Source organism: Lampris incognitus, chromosome 2 (genome assembly GCF_029633865.1).
Source record: "Lampris incognitus isolate fLamInc1 chromosome 2, fLamInc1.hap2, whole genome shotgun sequence".
In the NCBI taxonomy this organism is placed as follows: domain Eukaryota; kingdom Metazoa; phylum Chordata; class Actinopteri; order Lampriformes; family Lampridae; genus Lampris; species Lampris incognitus.
In genome coordinates, this window is record NC_079212.1 from 96,562,052 (window position 1) to 96,581,677 (window position 19,626).

General features: G+C 45.0%; 1 protein-coding gene across 1 annotated transcript in view; it reads right to left on the reverse strand.

Moving 5' to 3' along the window:
• The window catches only part of wnk2 (WNK lysine deficient protein kinase 2), a 42,935-nt gene that overhangs the window by 10,871 nt on the left and 12,438 nt on the right, over positions 1-19,626 (reverse strand). The window contains exons 6-17 of the mRNA XM_056300804.1: positions 19,249-19,468; positions 17,241-17,508; positions 16,574-16,851; positions 12,380-12,532; positions 10,525-10,641; positions 9,937-10,359; positions 9,663-9,759; positions 9,037-9,335; positions 3,358-3,404; positions 3,061-3,223; positions 2,830-2,946; positions 2,541-2,711 (exon numbers count right to left, since the gene is read on the reverse strand). Coding sequence (XP_056156779.1) covers positions 2,541-2,711; positions 2,830-2,946; positions 3,061-3,223; positions 3,358-3,404; positions 9,037-9,335; positions 9,663-9,759; positions 9,937-10,359; positions 10,525-10,641; positions 12,380-12,532; positions 16,574-16,851; positions 17,241-17,508; positions 19,249-19,468 — 2,353 coding nt within the window. The remainder of the gene's footprint in view (positions 1-2,540; positions 2,712-2,829; positions 2,947-3,060; positions 3,224-3,357; positions 3,405-9,036; positions 9,336-9,662; positions 9,760-9,936; positions 10,360-10,524; positions 10,642-12,379; positions 12,533-16,573; positions 16,852-17,240; positions 17,509-19,248; positions 19,469-19,626) is intronic.

Below are 19,626 nucleotides of genomic sequence, written 5' to 3' on the forward strand. Positions count from 1 at the left end.
CAGATATGGCTTTTTCTTTGCCACTCTGCCCTGAAGCCCAGAATCCCGCAGCCGCCTCTTCACTGTAGATGTTGACACTGGTGTTTTGCGGGTACTATTTAATGAAGATGCCAGTTGGGGACCTGTGAGGCGTCTGTTTCTCAAACTAGAGACTCTAATGTACTTATCTTCTTGCTCAGTTGTGCAACGCGGCCTCCCACTTCTTTTTCTACTCTGGTTAGAGCCTGTTTGTGCTGTCCTCTGAAGGGAGTAGTACACACCGGTGTAGGAAATCTTCAATTTCTTAGCAATTTCTCGCATGGAATAGCCTTCATTTCTAAGAACAAGAATAGACTGTCGAGTTTCAGATGAAAGTTCTCTTTTTCTGGCCATTTTGAGCGTTTAATTGACCCCACAAATGTGATGCTCCAGAAACTCAATCTGCTCAAAGGAAGGTCAGTTTTGTAGCTTCTGTAACGAGCTAAACTGTTTTCAGATGTGTGAACATGATTGCACAAGGGTTTTCTAATCATCAATTAGCCTTCTGAGCCAATGAGCAAACACATTGTACCATTAGAACACTGGAGTGATAGTTGCTTGAAATGGGCCTCTATACACCTATGTAGATATTGCACCAAAAACCAGACATTTGCAGCTAGAATAGTCATTTACCACATTAGCAATGTATAGAGTGTATTTCTTTAAAGTTAAGACTAGTTTAAAGTTATCTTCATTGAAAAGTACAGTGCTTTTCCTTCAAAAATATGGACATTTCAATGTGATCCCAAACTTTTGAACGGTAGTGTGTATATATATATATATATATATATATATATATATATATATATATATATATATATATATATATATATAGAGAGAGAGAGAGAGAGAGAGAGAGAGAGAGAGAGAGAGAGAGAGAGAGAGAGAGAGAGAGAGAGAGAGAGAGAGAGAGAGAGAGAGAACCCTGTGATGGCCTTGCGGCCTATCCAGGGTGTCTCCCCGCCTGTCGCCTGATGACTGCTGGGATAGGCTTCAGCATCCCCGCGACCCTGAGAGCAGGATAAGCGGTTTGATAATGGATGGATGGATGGGGATATATATATAAATCCAGTGAGTCAAGTAAATTCTCTATGAGACAGTACAAACCTGTTTCTGTTTCATGCCATAAGCAGTCATCAGCTGTCAATAAAGCTACTCCGAGTTTCCGGAGTAGCTTTATTGACAGCTGATGACTGCTTATGGTATGAAACAGGCTTGTACTGACTCATAAAGAATTTACTTGACTCACTGGATTTTATATATATATATATATATATATATATATATATATATATACACACACTACACACACACACGCACACACACGCATACACACACACACACACACACACACACACACACAGGGCAACACCGATCAGCCAAAACATTAAAAGTAAACAGTCACTTGTTGAAGTTGATTTGTTGGAAGCAGGAAAAATGGGCAAGTGTAAGGATCTCAGTGACTTTGACAAGGGCCAAATTGTGATGGCTAGACAACTGGGTCATTGCATCTCCAAAACAGCAGGTCTTGTGGGGTGTTCCCGGTATGCAGTGGTCAGTACCTACCAAAAGTGGTCCAAGGAAGGACAACAGGTGAACCGGCGACAGCGTCATGGGCGCCCAAGGCTCATTGATGTGTGTGGGGAGCGAAGGCTAGCCCGTCTGCTCTGATCCCACAGAAGAGCTACTGTAGCTCAAACTGCTGAATAAGTTATGATTGACAGCTATGACTGACAGGTGTCAGAACACACAATGCATCCCAACTTTTTCCAAATCAGGCTGCATAGGCGCAGACCAGTCAGAGTTCCCATGATGACCCCTGTCCAACCAAAAGCACCTACAATGGGCATGTGAGTGTTAGAACTGGACCATGGAGCAATGAAAGATGGTGACCTGGTCTGATGAATCATGTTTTCTTTTACATCATGTGGACAGCCGGGTGGGTGTGGGTCGTTTACCTGGGGTAGAGATGGCACCAGGATGCACTATGGGCAAGCTGGCTGAGGCAGTGTAATGTTCTGGGCAATATTCTACTGGGAAACCTTGGGTCCTGGCATTCATGTGGATGTCAATTTGACACATACCACCTTCCTAAACATGTTGCAGACCAGGTACACCCCTTCATAGCAATGGTATTCCCTGATGGCAGTGGCCTCTTTCAGCAGGATAATGCGCCCTGCCACACTACACACATTGTTCAGGAATGATTTGAGGAACATGACAGAGAGTTCAAGGTGTTACCTTGGCCTCCAAGTTCCCCAGAACTCAATCCTATAGAGCATTTGTGGGATGTGCTGGCAAAATAAGTCCGATCCATGGAGGTCCCACCTCGCAACTTACAGGACTTAAAAGGATCTGCTGCTAATGTCTTGGTGCCAGATACCAGAGGACCCCTTCAGAGGTCTTGTGGAGTCCATGCCTCGATGGGTCAGAGCTGTTTTTGTGACACGAGGGGGACCTACACAATATTAGGCAGGTGGTTTTAATGTTTTGGCTGATATATGTATATCCAATGCCCTTACCTCTCCCACTAGGCTTTCAGAAATATGGCCTTGTTGAGGACTACCACCCAGGGTAGATGCTGTCTCCCCCTCCATGTCTTCATTCAGCATATCTTCAGCTTTGTCTACAATGTCCTTTAGCTGGTCAATGAAGACCTCCTTCTCTATCAGTAGGATGAAACCATTCTCCACCTACAGACAAAACATTTGCTTTGTAGGACTGATATCAACAACAACTATGAAACATGGCATGTAACCACACTGACAGAAAATTGACAAAGAAAACTACGTCAGAGTTATGATATATCACCATATATGTGGTAATTTCCTCTGGAGCGTCTCCATCCAAGTCAAATTTGAATGTCACCATTTTGTGGTTGTGGGTTTCCAGCTGGCATTCCACCATTTTATCACCAGTGTTGCAAACCTGTGGGGGGTGGGGTCATGCTCTATTTGGTTAAACGCAGCAATCAGAGACAGGGACAAAGCCATTCACGGGACAAGACACTACACAATGGTCAGAAATGGTCTCATGACTCACATTGAGCATGCTCAGTTTGGGTTTGCTGGTCTTTTCTTGGCGTGAGCGTGTACGGGTAGACTTGCGGTGGTGTTTGCGGTGTTTTCCATCCCCCTTTCCGCTACTCGGCAAGGTCTCATAGCCATCACTTGCTTCCTTACTGGAAGCCACGTCAGAGTTTAGACTGTGGAGGAAAGTTTGCAACACTCTTTTCATACCTAAGGTCAGTAACAATGTTCATTACAGAAAGAGAAGGACAAAGAATATTTAAGTAATGCATTTGAAATGTTGGAGTCAAAAGTAAAACTGGCCACCTACCTGTCATACATGTTGGGTAAGACCATTGGCTTCTCATGAAAAACTTCCTACGGATAGATGGAAAACAATAACAAAATAGTCAAGAGCTGATTAGTCCATGGGCCAGACGATATTTCGGTACACTCAAGGTGGCAAAACTTACTTATAATTTTTGAAAGGATCCATGTCTGTAGATGATATTTTGGTATGATAACCATTCCTGAGTGGCAGCTGTATCACAGTTATCAGCTCATGAAGTTAACCACCCGCTAAACTAAATTGCATTTTAGACGCTGGTGCATATCCTGGTTTAGCCTCATGGTCAGGACATTTTTCAATGTTCTATAATATTGTCTTTGGTATCATTTTAAAGGGGACCTTCTTAGCTTTCATTCAAGCCCTGTTGTGGATATTTCTCACAAATATAGAGGTCACTTGAGCTCTTCAACCCGTCAATAACACACATCTTTCTGCAATTTTCGCCTAAACTATATACTTTCTTTTAGCCCTGTGGCATCTAGGAATATCAGGGACACAAAACACAAAAACTGGAATACTCACAGGACTGTAAAGATTCAGAAAATGTATAATATACCCATACTATTTCATTGTGTGAGGTGATTGTGAGCCTTAAATGAGAACTAGACCAAAGCCAGTTAGGTCACAAACTGGTCTCTATACATTTGTTTAAATACACAATCAAAATACATGATAAAAAGGAATACCATAGTGAGGTAATGAACTATTTTAATATTTTAAACAACATTGACATTTACATATACTTAGTCAATGATACATGTAATCCCATATCATTAGTGGGTATATGTAATAGTAATGGGTAGGGTAATGGGTATATGTGAATATGGTTACATTATTGTTATCAAGCTCTGGGTAACCAAGTCCAGAATCAACATCCTGTGCATCAATAGACTACTACCACAGTAATACCATCAGAATCATCACACTGTCATTCATCAAACTGCTCGTTTCTCTCATCATCTGACTCCCCAAGTTCAAAGTCCAGTTCTGGACCATCCTGCTGTTTTTGGTTACTGCAGGTCTGTAACCTGCACATGTCTGTGCATGGAAGTCCATTTGACAGGCACATGCAGCTTGGCATTTTGCATGAATGCACACACTTGCACGTTAGCATTTCCAAGACCACATCTGGTGCAGGTGGGGAGCGCATCCAGTAAATGGCCAGCTTGCCTTCATCGTCTGTCCATCCATACTCAGTAGGGCTTGGCACCACAGGGTTAGCCTGCAGACAGCACTTCCATATTGCTGCCTGATAGTTGGCTCGTTGAACATGCATAAAGAGACAGTCTCTACATGGTGGCAGCTGGCTGGACTCAACCTCTCCCCTTTTGGTGCAGAAGAGCTGGTAACGCAGTTTGTTCACCTCAGCAGTGCTGCTATTAGCAACATACATCCGACAGGTGAACTGCTCAATTTTCTGGAACAGTAGTAGTAGGGGAGGTAGTGTGCATAGTTCATCCTGTCATAAGCAAAGCACCATGGGATCATTGCTCGAATGCTAGCCGAGTGTAGCATCCAGTCTCCCTCTCTGGATGCTCGGATGAGCCCCAACAAGATTTCAACCATGTCCAAATAGGACATCCAGAAGTTCGAGAGGCTGCCGTTTCCACCTCTAAGGAACTCACGGTAGACTTCAAATAGATCCATGATGCGTGTACAAGAGCTGTTCTCGAGGACCTCCTTCAAAGCATGTTGTGAGACTTCTTTCCCAAGGCTGTCAATGGTCTTCAGTGTCTCATTCAGGTGAACCATGTCATTCCTGTGAGTTTCTTCCAACAGGACAGGAAACCATTCAAGGTCAGTCACATGAGAGCCTCATACAGGAGCTTGTGTAGTCGCACTGCCCTGTTGTACTTGCGGCCATCCATAACACCAGCAATTGAGCCTTCTGCAATCATGCCAGACTCAATGCAGAGGTCTTTGAGTCCAGCATCTTGGAAACGCTTTCCTATTATTGCCAGCAGTGTGCAGATGGTGTGGAATACCCCAAGCCTAACGATGATATCATGGAACTTGTCATGGTGTTTCCATGTGATCTCGACAGCCTTCGCATACAGGGCTTGGTCAAAGACACAGACAATCTTCCTCAGGCCTAAGCACTGCATGATGCTCAGTGACTGGTTAAGCACCTCGTTGACAGTAGACATTTGTGTCGCTGGCGCATTGATGGTAGGCAGATAGCCTATATTGTCGGGGATGACCGTCATCTCTCCTTGAGTCAGGATGTTGAAGCCTGTCCAGCTGCTGACTGACTGTTCTTCTTGTTGTGACATGCGTGCTAGGACCCAAAGAAGGTTTTTCTCTCTGGCAAGCTTAGTATTGGCTGCAGTATCGGCATCTGACTTTTTGCTTTGTGGTGGCCCTACCCGTTGTCCAGCATTGTAAGTTGGTAACATTGGTGGGGGTCCATCAATGCTTCTCTTCTTTGTTTTGGGAACAGTGGGCATGGGTTGGACAGGAAGTGGGTTGACTGGCTTTGCTTGCACAGCAATCCCATTGACTCTGTGAGATGTTCCCTCACCACTGACAGTTTCTTCAAGACGGTCGATATTGTCCCAGGCTAAAGTTGTGAATATGCCAGGATGGATGTTAGCTGGAAGGGCAATGCCACTCCCTGATGATGAGAGTTTCTGGAGACACAGGGCAGTGTTGATCTCTTCCATCTGTGAATAGGACACACTGTGACCAAGTCGGTTGAGGATGTTTATCAACTCTACATTTCCTGTCAACGATTTGACACTGAATGGCAGAACAATGTGCTTGGAAGGCTTGGTATTTCCACATGTCACTGCATATACTATGTCATGGCCAAATGACTGCAGAAGGCACTGCACTCTCTGGGATGCATGATCAGGATCATTTGAGCCTGTGAGTAGAGAGTACAGGAAGATAATGAGCGACTCTGGAATGGTAGGACATTCTGCTTCTGGTTTGACTTCAGGCGGCCAGGTTTGAGGAACATCTTGACTTTTAATGTCTGCTCTCAATTTGATGGCTGCTTTGGCTATAACATCTTGTGCACTGACACTTTTCAGGGTCTGCAGCTCCCTTTTGAGAGACTGATTTTCTTTGGCAAGTTCCCTCATGGACAAGTTATCGGGATAGAGGAGGAATTTTCCTTTCTCATCAGGGAATATCTGCAAGGCTCCAGCAAACTCACTCTCCAGGTTTCGCCTTATGTGCTTCTTGGTTGATTCCTTGACTTGGGCAATGCCTTGGGAGTTCATTGAAGCTACCAGTCTAGAAGAGAGATCAGTCATTGTCATCACTTGAGGATTGCCAAAAAGCTCCATCCTCATGAAGAGGAACAGCCCATTGTATGCCTTATTCACAGCAGCTTCATACTGGGCTGCAGCATCATCATCTTCATTGCTGGCAACCTCTCCTTTGGAAATCTCTTCTTTGGTGTAAAGTCTATAGCATGACCTGTGGTAGTGCCCTTCAGCTGCTACAAGGTCTCTACTCACAATGGCAAGGATTCTGCTGTCCCTTTTCTTTGTGGCTGCACTCCTGATCTTTGCATCAGCTCGCAGTTCTCGACACTGCACCAGTACTTCTCTCGTATTCTGTCTCTTGGAATATTTGCTGTTTTTATGACAAAATATGCACTCTGCATCATAAGTCCTAGATGTACTTGGAGCATGTCGAGCTACTCTCTTTGATTGTTTCTCTTCAGCAGAGACACAACTTTTCTTTTCTTTTGCAAGGAGGCCATCAAGAATTTGCTTCATAGTGAAGATACTGCGACACTTTCTGTGGTAGTAGATTGCTGGAATCTGTCTCTCAGGAATGTCTTTTGCCAGTTTCAAAACTGGTGCATGATTTCGTATGTGAGCTGCCCTGAGCAGAGTTCTCCATGAGTCGACACTTTGTAGTGAAACCAGCTTATCTGTATCATCAGAACAGTGGATAATGCACTCCACCCGTGGGCGCTTTGGTATTGGGTAAAAACTTGCTTGTTCACCAGTAGCCATATTCAGTCAGTTTTCACCTGCCACATACAAACAAATACATGTAACTTAGGTGTATGAACACTACTAAAACAAAGTTTACTTTGCTTCACCAGCGTCATATTACCATTATTTATCTTACATAGCCACAAATAGATACATTACCTAGTTGCTATGCAACAGCTGTATTTTGTCCACATGAGGCCGCTAAAATCAACACAAGATGAAAGTTCCTCGTAGCCACTTTAACTAATCATATTAACATATACATTAAAAGAACATGCTAACATTATGGGGAATTAGCTTACAATCTTCTCCAGAGTGAGACAAGAAGATAGATACCAGTTTCCTCTATATGTGTTTAGTAGAAAGCTATCTGGCTGCACGTTAGCCTAGCTTAGCACAATGAATGGAAGTACACAGTACTGGTTATCCTTGGTTGTTGGCCAACTAAGAACTGTCCCAGAGTTTAAGCTAGGCTAATCAGTACCAGGGGTGTTGAAATGCTATATCTGTAAAAATCTGGGCAAATACACAATCGTGAGAGGCACAGAAACAGGTTTCCTGAAAGAAAAATGAAATAGCTGCTCATTTGGAAAGGTTATCATGTATTATTTTACTTCTGTTAGTGTACCAAATAAAATGGCACCAGTGAAGTTGTGTCACCTTGGGTGATATCGATATCTGGTCTGACCCATGGACTAACTGGCTTTGGTCTAGTTAGTTTCTTAGTAATAATGCCCTTCTAATTTAAGGTTCACAATCACCTCACACAATGAAATAGTATGGGTATATTATACATTTTCTGAATCTTTACAGTCCTGTGAGTATTCCAGTTTTTGTGTTTTGTGTCCCTGATATTCCTAGATGCCACAGGGCTAAAAGAAAGTATATAGTTTAGGCGAAAATTGCAGAAAGATGTGTGTTATTGACGGGTTGAAGAGCTCAAGTGACCTCTATATTTGTGAGAAATATCCACAACAGGGCTTGAATGAAAGCTAAGAAGGTCCCCTTTAAAATGATACCAAAGACAATATTATAGAACATTGAAAAATGTCCTGACCATGAGGCTAAACCAGGATATGCACCAGCGTCTAAAATGCAATTTAGTTTAGCGGGTGGTTAACTTCATGAGCTGATAACTGTGATACAGCTGCCACTCAGGAATGGTTATCATACCAAAATATCATCTACAGACATGGATCCTTTCAAAAATTATAAGTAAGTTTTGCCACCTTGAGTGTACCGAAATAGGAAATTTTGGGCTCTGGCCCATGGACTAGATAGAGGATTTAATAGATGAAGACTGTAGAATTACCACCGTGATACCCACATTGCAAGTATATGCATGTTTGTGTATCAGGGTACATGCATTAAAATTGTATCCTACTAGAAATTTCAAATACAAATTACCCTTAAAAATAAAATGTGGGAATTGGAACAAGACTGGGCTCCAAATAGAAAGACAGTATGTGATGAGCAAGGTTGATAGTAAAGGCATTTTGAATGCCTTAGAGAAAATCATGCTTATTGGTATTAGTTTTGAACATCAAACCCAAATAAACTTTTTTTTTGTGAATCAGGAAATACTACTTGATAATGAATAGGCATATATACAAACACATACATACATAAATACATAGACCATTCATACACATACATCCATAGTTGTTACTCAACAGGAGTCTCAGAGTGAGGCTGTTAACTTTACCTCTACACTGGCTTCTGGCTGGGGGGAGCTGGATGCCGATGCAGTGTCTAGTTTTTGCTGAGTCGTGGCCATGATGGCGCACTCAGACCCGTGAGCTGGGGTCTGGATGCCGGCAGGCTGCAAAGTTGGAGCAGATGCTGGAGCTGTAGCAAGGGCGGATGCTACGGCGGATGCTACGGCTTGCACTGGGCCTGACAGTGTAGCTTGAATTGTGGCTGAGACTAGACCTGGGACTTGAGGTGGGGGTTTGACCTGGGCTGAACATGGGCCTGTGCTTGGAGATAAGGCTGCTGTTGGGTCTAAAGGAGAATCTGACACAGAGGCGGTAGCTTGGGCCGTGGTTTGGTTTTGAACTGGGGCCGAAACTGGGACTGGAGGCAGTGTCGCACCTTGAGCTGGCAGCGGGACTGAGGCTTGGCTTTGCACCATCACTGTAGTTGGGGCTGAAACTGGAGCTTGGGCTGGGACGGAGGCTTGTGTTGCAAAGTGGACTGAGGCTGACATTGAGGCTGGGGCTAATGCTAGTCCTGAAGCTTGGGAAGGGGCTGGAGCTGACACCAAAGAAGATGAAAGAGCAGGTTTAGTTAGGTCTTGGCCTGCCACACCAGTTTCTGTCTCTAACTCACCTCCCCAGAGAGAGGTATTGACAGAGGACAAGACGGGTAGGGCTGGAGAGAAACCCAGAGCGTCTTCCAGACCCTCCTTGAGAATGGTCTTCTGCACCTGCAAAATATTGCCATACATTCAGACTTTCATCCGCTAAATTAAATACTTATGACCTTTACATCACACAAATGCATGCCCTGCACAGGCAACACCCAAAATTAAAACAACGTGTCCTTATTGTTAGAGATTTTCCAAGTCGCAACCTTCACAGTGAGAACTGATTCAGATATTCACCTGGACAGGCGGCTCTGCCAGTTCCTGATCAGGGTAGGGGGCAGAGTATGGGGTGGGTTGTACCTGGGAGAGAGGCGTGTTATGGGTGGGATGGAGGCTACTGAGGCTTGGTTGAGAAATGGGTGGGCACCCCTGCTGCTGGGACATTGCAGGGGGCATGGCCATGGTGAGAAGTTGGAGGGGCAGTGCTACACTGGGCACCTGCTGGGGCAAGGAAACCGGGGTCTGAGGGGTGCCAAGCGTATGCATGGAGGGCAAGGCAGCATGGGGGGTCAGAGGCAGAGATGGATGGTGCAGTACAGGTGAGTAGTAGGTGCTGGGCATAGCAGGGGCACTGCCTGTGTAGGCAGATGGCAAAGGGACTGGGGAGAAAGAGGGGGGCTCATAGCCCCCTGTTTGCATGGCAGGATATGGTGAGGGGAACTGGGAAAGAAAAAGGAAATGAATGACGGAAAATGAAGAAAAACAACCAGTCTGAAGAAATAGCATTCACAGAGACCCGTTGCATTTCCAAACCTATCTCAGTTCACTTAATACAATTTTTTTTCAGTCAAATGATTTACGGTCCACAACACTACATTGACTCACCTGTGTGCTGATCTGCAGGGGCCGGAGGGTTGGAGGAACACTAGAGACAGACTGTGGAAAGCTAACAGCTTTGTCACGAGGACTCAGGTGATGGACAGGCTGGCAAGCAGATAATACCTGAAGGCAAAACAAATAAAGAGAGCTAAAAAAACCCTAAAAAAACAGTGTTGAATAATGAAAAGACATTTTGATATTTCCAATATACTACACTGAAGTTCTGATGAAGACTATTTAATCAAAATGATAACCGTGCTGGGATAAATCTGTTTTGGAACATTCAATTTTGTGTGCCAGTCCCATTTCTCTGATCTGTTTGATTTTTTTTGGACTCTGCACCTGAGTAAGTTTTTTGGATGTACGTGCATCGTTCCAATAAATGTCCACTCAAATCTGCTGTTTTTTTTATTTTTGTGTTCTTGTGCACAATCTGTTATGAGATAATAAAACAGTCAGGCTCGAGAGGATGTTTAATACTGACAAACCAATTATGCCTAACACAAGCTCCTCAGAAACCATCACCTCTGCATTCAGTTTGTCCCATTTTTTTTTTATTTTTATTTTCATCTTTTCCCCGTTTCTCCCCAACTGTACCCGTCCAAATACCCCACTCTTCCGAGCTGTCCCGGTCACTGCTCCACCCCCTCTGCCGATCCGGGGAAGGCTGCAGACTACCACATGCCTCCTCAGATACACGTGGAGTCACCAGCCGCTTCTTTTCATCTGACAGTGAGGAGTTTCGCCAGGGGGGCGTAGTGCGTGGGAGGATCACGCTATTCCCCCCAGTTCCCCCTCCTCCCCGAACAGGAGCCCCGACTGTCCTGGTCGCTAGTGCAGCGACCAGGACATATACCCACATCCGACTTCCCACCCACAGACACGGCCAATTTTGTCTGTAGGGACGCATGACCAAGCCAGGGACAACAAGGGGATTCGAACCGGTGATCCCTGTGTTGGTAGGCAATGGAATAGACTGCCACACCACCCAGACGTGAGTTTGTCCAGTTTTGACTAGCTTCTGTCATGCAATACATGCAAGTGTCCTTATTGCTTATGAATCTAATGTGTCCTACAAGTTCCTCTTAGTGTGTGTTGGTTGGGTGAAGGACCAGCGGACTATGCAGGACCAGTGGACTATGCAGGATCAGTAGACTAGGCTTGATAATCATATGGCTTTGTGAAACTTGTGTATGTTGTCCACAGTATTTATCAAGAGCCAGCGAGTCTGACAGTGGGAAGTAAAGCCCATGTGGACTTTGTGTTGGCTGGACCAAAGGCAAACAGAGAGAAAATATCAGCTAGCGTGTACAGTAGTTAAAATACACACATTCATTAGGCACACATGCCACAGCGATCACACACACACACAAATCGGTGTACTAAAGCCACGACAGACATGATGATGCATTCAGCAGAAGAACAGCAAACCATGCATATACCGTTGGATCCAGTAAAAGCTCAGATAATAACGTTTATTTTTAAATAGTTGGTACCATTAAACCTAACATACATTTTATGATTTGGTTGACCAGTCAGTATCTCTGAAGTACTAACAAAATCATGCTGTGCAGTTACCTCTAAATGTCTACTGTAAAAAAAAAACGTATTAAATTTGTCACTGTGGCTTGCTTAACAGCTATGAAGATGTAATTCCATGTAGTTTCCAGTTCTTGTGCTGGACTAGTAACCTGTCCAGGGTGCCTACCTGCCTTCTACCCAGTGCCAAAGGTCATCACTACCAATGCAAATCTACCTTAAATTGACATCCTTTATGCCGGACATAATTACAATACAAAGCTGTTGCCAACTTCCACGTTTTCCTGCGTGACGTTGTCTTGCATTGTATTCCTGCATCTGCTGCCGGAGACTTTGGCAGTTGTGTGCATACCTGATCCTGGCTGGTTTCAGCAGTTAGCTGTGCCTGCACAGCGGAGGCTGCACCAGAGAAGCTCTGTGCCGTCTGTCTAGTATGGTGCATAGTAGGGCCAGGTGTAGCTGGAGCTGAAACCGTCTGGCAGAAACCCCAAAAAAAAAGGAATTTCGGTGACGGGAAAATTTCAAGGACAGTAATAGCATAGTAATAACTATAATAATCATACAAATTCACAACTTATACTTTATATGTCTACAATTGCAAATGCAGCTAGAGGATAAAGAATTGAATATGTCAAGGCAGGGATACCCATGAGCAATAAGTAGAGTTTTGATTCATTTATAGCGGTTGACGCGATAACGTGGGGCAAGCTGCCATAATAAAGGGGTTTACAGCATCAAACTAACGTCACCTATACACACCGACCACTACTGTACATCGCAGCACCATTCTATGTTATTAAACTATTTGAAAATAATGGCTTATAACCCTAATCACCTCAATCAAAACCTCATCAGAATGCAGTCCGTCATGATTGAAGCAGGAGCAAAGATTGGCTGGTTGTGCTTATTATCACCGTGGGAGAGCCAGAAGAAGATGTGCCAAGCAGGTAGCCGATTCAGGAGAGGAAATAGCCCCAGGCCCCAGAGTCCACTACAGTAAAATCTCCTTTAACCTACCGTAGGACCTGGTCTGCGCTCACTGTCAAGTGGAGTTATCAGCGAGTTCCTGTCCAGATTTGGGTTAATGAGTTGTGCCATGACATCCACATTCTGACTCGGGTCACTACCCTCAGGAGAATGGGGTGTCACAGCCCCATTCTCCCCCTGGCTGTGTGTGGAACAGTTTGTCCCCTTCTCAGGGAGGGGCAGAGAGCTGGTTCTGCGGCTTACAATATGATGGAGACATTGGTTGAGAAGAGTCAGGTTTCTGCCATCACACACAGCTCTGGGCGACAAGGTGAGCGGAGAGGGTGGGGCAGAATGGGAGGCGGAGGTCCCCAGCGATGGCACCGCCAACAGACTCATTGACACCAAGGGAGAAGGTGGAGGTAAATTCAAAGACAAGGTGAGTGGAGGGCGCCTAAATAGTGGAGACGTAGGCGAGACCGGTTTAAAGCGGGAATGCTGGGCAGGTCTGGGAAGAGGGGGCATGTTTATGTGTCCCAGAGAGCCCCACCTCTCCACCCTGTCCTTCAGGAGGAGAGACGCACAGGCCTTGCAGTGGTGGTGGAGGGGCTGAGGGCTGACCGGCGAGAGCAGGGAAAGACGAGCCGACTTGGGCAGGCTTGCTGAGTCACGACGTGAACAATGACGACAGTGACAACGGGGGGGCAAGAGAGGAGACGGAAACGAAGGATTTTGAGAGAAGTTGGCGTGAAAAGTGTCAGCAGCGTGCACAGAGTTCTTGTGACCCTCTACGCTCTCCAGCGCAGCCCGATCCTGCCTGTGACAGAAGTCGGGGTAGTGATTTACTGTGAGAGAGCGAGCCCTACAGCACGGCATCTCAACTGGGGAGGCACGTCCACGCCTAATACACGTCCCACTCTCGGCGATGAGTGGGTCCTGCTTGAATAGAGAGGGCCCGCTGGAGTGATGCTGCTCGGGTGTCATTTGACGAAAGAAAATAAACATTTCGTTATTTTAGAGAGCTGGACAGGAAATGAAACAGAAAATGACATGTCTTTACGCATGCTCAATAATCCAGGTAAGAAAATCAAAGAAAGTTGAATCAGTTCATCTGGACACAACGTTTATTGAGAGAGAAACGTTTCATCACTCATCTAAGTGAACTCTTCAGTTTCAACTGACTGCAGGTACCCCCACCCTTATAAACAATACAGTGGCACAACGACTGAAACTGACGATCGGTTTCATATGCAAGTTCCCACGAGCATAGAGTGTCAATGGCCATGTGTACTATTCACAGAGGATTTGGGAACGTTTGCAGTCACAGTATTGTAAGACGGCGACAGATGTACTCTTAAGACGGTGAAATATCAACTGGTGATGGGGGACATTTGATGGTTGATGTTTACCGTAAACCAACATACTGATCTGTACTTAAGGTTTGACTCTCATCGTCCACTGGAGCACAAACTAGGAGTCATCAGGACGCTGGACCACCGAGCTGACCACATCCCCACCGACACAGCGGCTGGGGCAGGGGAGAAATCCCACATTAAACAGGCCGCAACAGTTGAGAATAGTGCAGCACGATTTGGTGAAAAAGTCATATTGCGATTATCGTGGACAATAGTGCGATTTGCAATATAATAAACAAATGAATACATGGTCTGGCGGCCTGTCCACAGTGTCTCCCCGCCTGCCGCCCAATGACTGCTGGGATAGGCTCCAGCATCCCTGTGACCCTGAGAGCAGGATAAGCGGTTCGAATAATGAATGGACAAATAACACAAATTTTTTTGTGTTGCTGCGACATGTAGTGACTCCCTGAGCTTAAATCCAAAATATCGCCATATAACAGAGGTCGCATTTGAAAAAAAAATTTTTTTTTGCCACCAGTTCATCACCGTTAACCTGCTTGTTGTCATCAGCATCCATTTTATCATTCTTTCTGGTCTGCACATGTAGCAAATCAGGGGGCAGCCGGGAACCGCCGCAGCCTGGACACAAACCTGGGTCGCCCGTGACCGCGCTAACCAGTCAACTAAAGGGTCCGACCCGTTAGCCAAGGGCAGGCGAGTCTGGTCATCCGTAGTCATTACATTACCCCTCACGGTCTCTCCATCCCACTTTTGACACCAATGCAGAGAATTCCGGGGGCAGCCGGGATGCGAACCCTGGTCGCCCGCACTACGGGCAATTGCGCTAACCAGTCGACTAAAGGGTCCGACCCGTTAGCCAAGGGCTAGCGAGTCTGGTCATCCGTGATCTTACACTCCCCCCTGGGGTTTATTTTTCTTCAAAGGAAAAAGAAAAAACCACGGGCATCAGTCACATATCTTGTCCTCTGCATCTCTCTATACTACAAAAATAAAAAATACAAAACTTCACATGAAACACATCGCAACATTATTGTTGTTTAGGATAGGAACTACTTTTCCTTCTGCCTTCTCACTCTGCTCCCCAAAGGCAGTGGTACATCACTATTACTTAAACAGATGCTGGCCAAGAGGATGGTACAGCACAGAAGCGCTAACACGTCAGGCCAGGACTACACAGTCTACACCCATCTACAGGCCAGTGGCCACTCTTTCAAGGATGAGATGTGCACATCCTTGATAAAGGAACAATGGTTTGAACGCGGAGTCAAAGAGGCCATCTATGTTAAGAGGGAACAACCATCCCTGAACCAAGGGGGCCCTAAGAGTGCATCTGTCACCATCTTGCAATGCTGTGATTGCAACCATTCCTAAATCCTCTGTGAATAGTACACATGGCCATTGTAACTCTAGTTAATGCTCACAGCAGTCCGTATATGAAACTGATTGTTGGTTTCGGTCGTTATGTCACTGTATTGTTTATAAGGGTGGGGATACCTGCAGTCAGTTGAGACTGAAGAGGTCACTTAGATGAGTGATGAAACGTTTCTCTCAATAAACGTTGTGTCCAGAGGAACTGATTCAACTTTCTTTGAGAAAATGAAATGAAATGTGTAAAGTGTAAAGCTGTGTTCAGACACGAGGCATTTTGCTAAAGCTGCTGGTGTTGACAACCCTGGTTTTTTTTTTTTTTTGCTTCCTCCAAGTAGCTCAGACATGCAACTTATCAATACATCTATTGTTGAAGCAACCTTGTTCTTGCTATTCCACATTTTATTAATTAAGGAACTTATCTAGCTGAATATTGTATAAAACTGAGACTCCACAGACCATAATGATAAGTTTCTAGTCCTTTTATTTTGTTTGTCTGGAGGGAACTGGGCCCAAAAATTTGGTTTGTTGTTTCAGTGTGGCAGATAAGAAGTGGAACACTCGAATCTGGCCATTGACTACCAATATCGCCATTTCAGCTCAGCGTTTCTCAACTCTTTACAGGTGCTGCCCCACCCATAATGTGGTGTAGTCTCCTGTCTTCTGTGTCGATGGCTTTCACTGAAAATGAATTGAGTCCGGCAACGAGTTGCTGGAGTTGCTTTGTGTCTGAACGCACCTTCAGGAGGAAAATGGACACAGTGGGAACGTGAGTACAGAGACAAGCAAATGTGTGGACTTACTGTTTGAGATAGATAGGGCCCCTGATGCAGTTTGCTAGGGGTATGCTGGTAAGGCCCCTGGTGCAGTTGCGTGGGTGCATGTGGGTAGTTTTCTACTGAGGGCTGCACTGTGGGTTGCTGGTAGGTCCCTTGGTGCAGCTGCGGTTCGGGCTGCGCAGGGGGACTGTAGATAATCTGGGCTGCAGCCGCTGAAATTGGCTCGGGAAGGGACTGATATGGGGCGCTTTGCTGACTGCTTCGATCGTCCAATTGCACGGTAGAGCCCACTCCACTGTCAGCTGTAATAACAAGGAAGAGAGAAACACTTTATCCTTCGCACGGTCACACTTTAAGGGAGTCAAAGAGATGAAGAGCAGAGAGCAAAAAGAGGAATTGCCTCATTACAATTCCAAAGCATGGCGATGACTCATAGCTGACTCATTGATGTTCTTCTCATTTCTGCAGGTGTCTGTCTTCTCTCTGCCTCTCTCTTATACGTACAGTCACAAACTTAACTCTTTCAATGCCTCACAACATCATTTCCGGTCATAAACTCTTTATGTGTTGTATAAATGGGAGCATTTATTACAGCTATAATTGCTATAAGACAGTAACCAACGAGCTTGTACTGGTTTGCCTGACGATATGAATATGTGTGTGTGTGTGTGTGTGTTCTTGCTGTGCTCACATGTGGTTGATGTGGTGGTTGGCACAGCGCAGAGCACAGTGTGCTGCTCTGTGTCTGTATCTTCATAATCTCCGGTGGCCAACGTGGTTCCCTGTGGTACCCCTGCACAGGGAACCTGTAAAAGGTTCTGATGGATCTTCTTCACAGCTGCCTCACCATTTCCTAAAGGAACTTTCCGCTCCCTCCTCCATTTGATGAGAGCCACACGGTCCCGGATGGACTTCCCAACTATCTTCACATCACTATCCAGGAAAAATCCTGATTCCACCTAAAGGACAGAGATGTTCAGTGGAGCTTAATATGGACTAAGTCAACTAAAAATCAAATTATAATTAATAGCAAAATATCAACTGATCAGCAGATCCACTTTTCCGTTCAGTTACTGTTCACAAACTGTAGGGAACTGTCCTTTCATTGATTTGTAATAAAGGGGGAGAACCAATTGATCAGCTCCTCTAGTTTCAGTCGATACAAAACTCAGTTAGGTCAGCTCAAGCATGACCACTCATTGCCTCCTTCTTACATCAAAGCTAATTAAAAGAACTCAGATTTGTTTCCAAAAGTATAGATGTCCGTATCATGATGGTGCAGAGAAGTTACTGGAACATGACAGGCAGGTTATTACCAACTCTGCAGAAAATGTCAGCTACTGGGAGAATTGTGGTACATTGAGTGCCATTTTGCAAATGCAGCATCAGGCCAAGGTCCACAAAGGGCAGCAAATGTCATGCTCATACCACACTTGAGAACAGAGGATTCTTTCATTTGAACATCAGAAAAATCCAGCTGGAATGGTATGTTTCCTTCATGATTCATAATCTGATGAGGTGGCCTGCAGATGCTTCGATTGTGTTTTAAGCCCCCAACGTACTCTTCCAGGCAGCACGGCATGGAAGAGTACGTTACTAGGGTTACTGATTAGGGTTAGGGTTACGTTAAGAGTACTGGTTAGGGTTAAGGTTAGCGCCAGTGCTGTGATTGGCTGAAACTGTAAGGGGGCGGGGAGTGCCTTCCATGCAGCACTGCCTTGAAGAGTACGTTGGGGGCTTAAAACACCATCGAGCCTGCAGATGACACGGTGACTATGAGCCTGCTGAAGCAGAATGAAATGTCCCATGGTCCTGGCATAGACTATTTCTTCAAATGGTGTCAGGAAGCCTTTTTTGGAATTAAATGTGACTAAGACCAAAGACATGCGTATTGACTTTAGACGTAATCCCTCCAACCCGGTCAACACCAAGATTAATGGTCAGGAGCTGGAAATTGTTGAGTCATAGAAGTACTTGGGCACTATAATCGATAACAAGCTGATCTTTTATTGTAATACCAATTTGCTATGCAAAAAAAAACAAAAAAAAACCTGCAGTGTCTTTTTTGTCTGAGGAAGCTGGCTAAGTTCGGTGTCGACAGGTCCCTGTTGACTTTGTTCTACAGATCTTTTATTGAGTCAGTTATTACTTTTTCTTTTATCGGCTGGCATGCCACTCTCAATCTTAAACAGAAAAATGCACTAACAGAGGTGAACAAGGTCTGCAGTAGTATCACAGGTACCCAACAGAAAAGTCAGTCTGATTTACATAACAAGTGGATGTTAAGGAAAGCAGAATCCACCCTGTCTGACAGCACCCACCCTCTGCACCTAGAGTTTCACACCTCGCCTTCTGGGTCCCGCTTCAAATACCCAGTTGTCAAAACCAACAGATACAAACACTCCTTCATTCCCTCAGCCATTTCACTGCTAAACTCCATCAGGAAGAGGTAATACCAGCTCCAACTTGATAATTGGCTTTGTTCTCCTCACTACATGTTGCATCTATTTGTATTTATTTGCCTTATTTGTTCTATGGAGTGTTTGTGTGTTTAAATGTTGCTGCTGCTACACAACAATTGCCCCTCTGGAGACAAATAAAACCTACTTGACTTGACTAGATTCACTAAATAGAGAGCGGGAATACAACGGTTTAGCTTGGTGGGTAACTTCAGAATACACCTGTAATCATTTGATTACCATCTCTTGGGCCACGTCTTCCGGGACTTCCTTTTCCAGGTCAAAAGTAAACTCGATGGCCCCAGTGTCCTTGTACTTCCCCTTCAGCTTTTTAGGATCCTCGACCCACAGCTTGAGAGCTATGGATGATTTCTTCCCATCGTCCTCTTCTGCCAGCTCCACCCTCACACCTGTGTCCTCTGCAAAGAAGGCATGATTCAGGAGGTTCTTGATCGTGTACCTGCAGGAAACATACAAACTCAGCTGCTGAACGGCACAAAGGTAAAATTGTGAGTGAAAATATTAATGATGCACGACACACAGAAACATCAGCAGCGGCAGAGGTAAATACTGGCATTAGCGTCATAATGCAGAACAGAACAATAAAATGCTAATTCT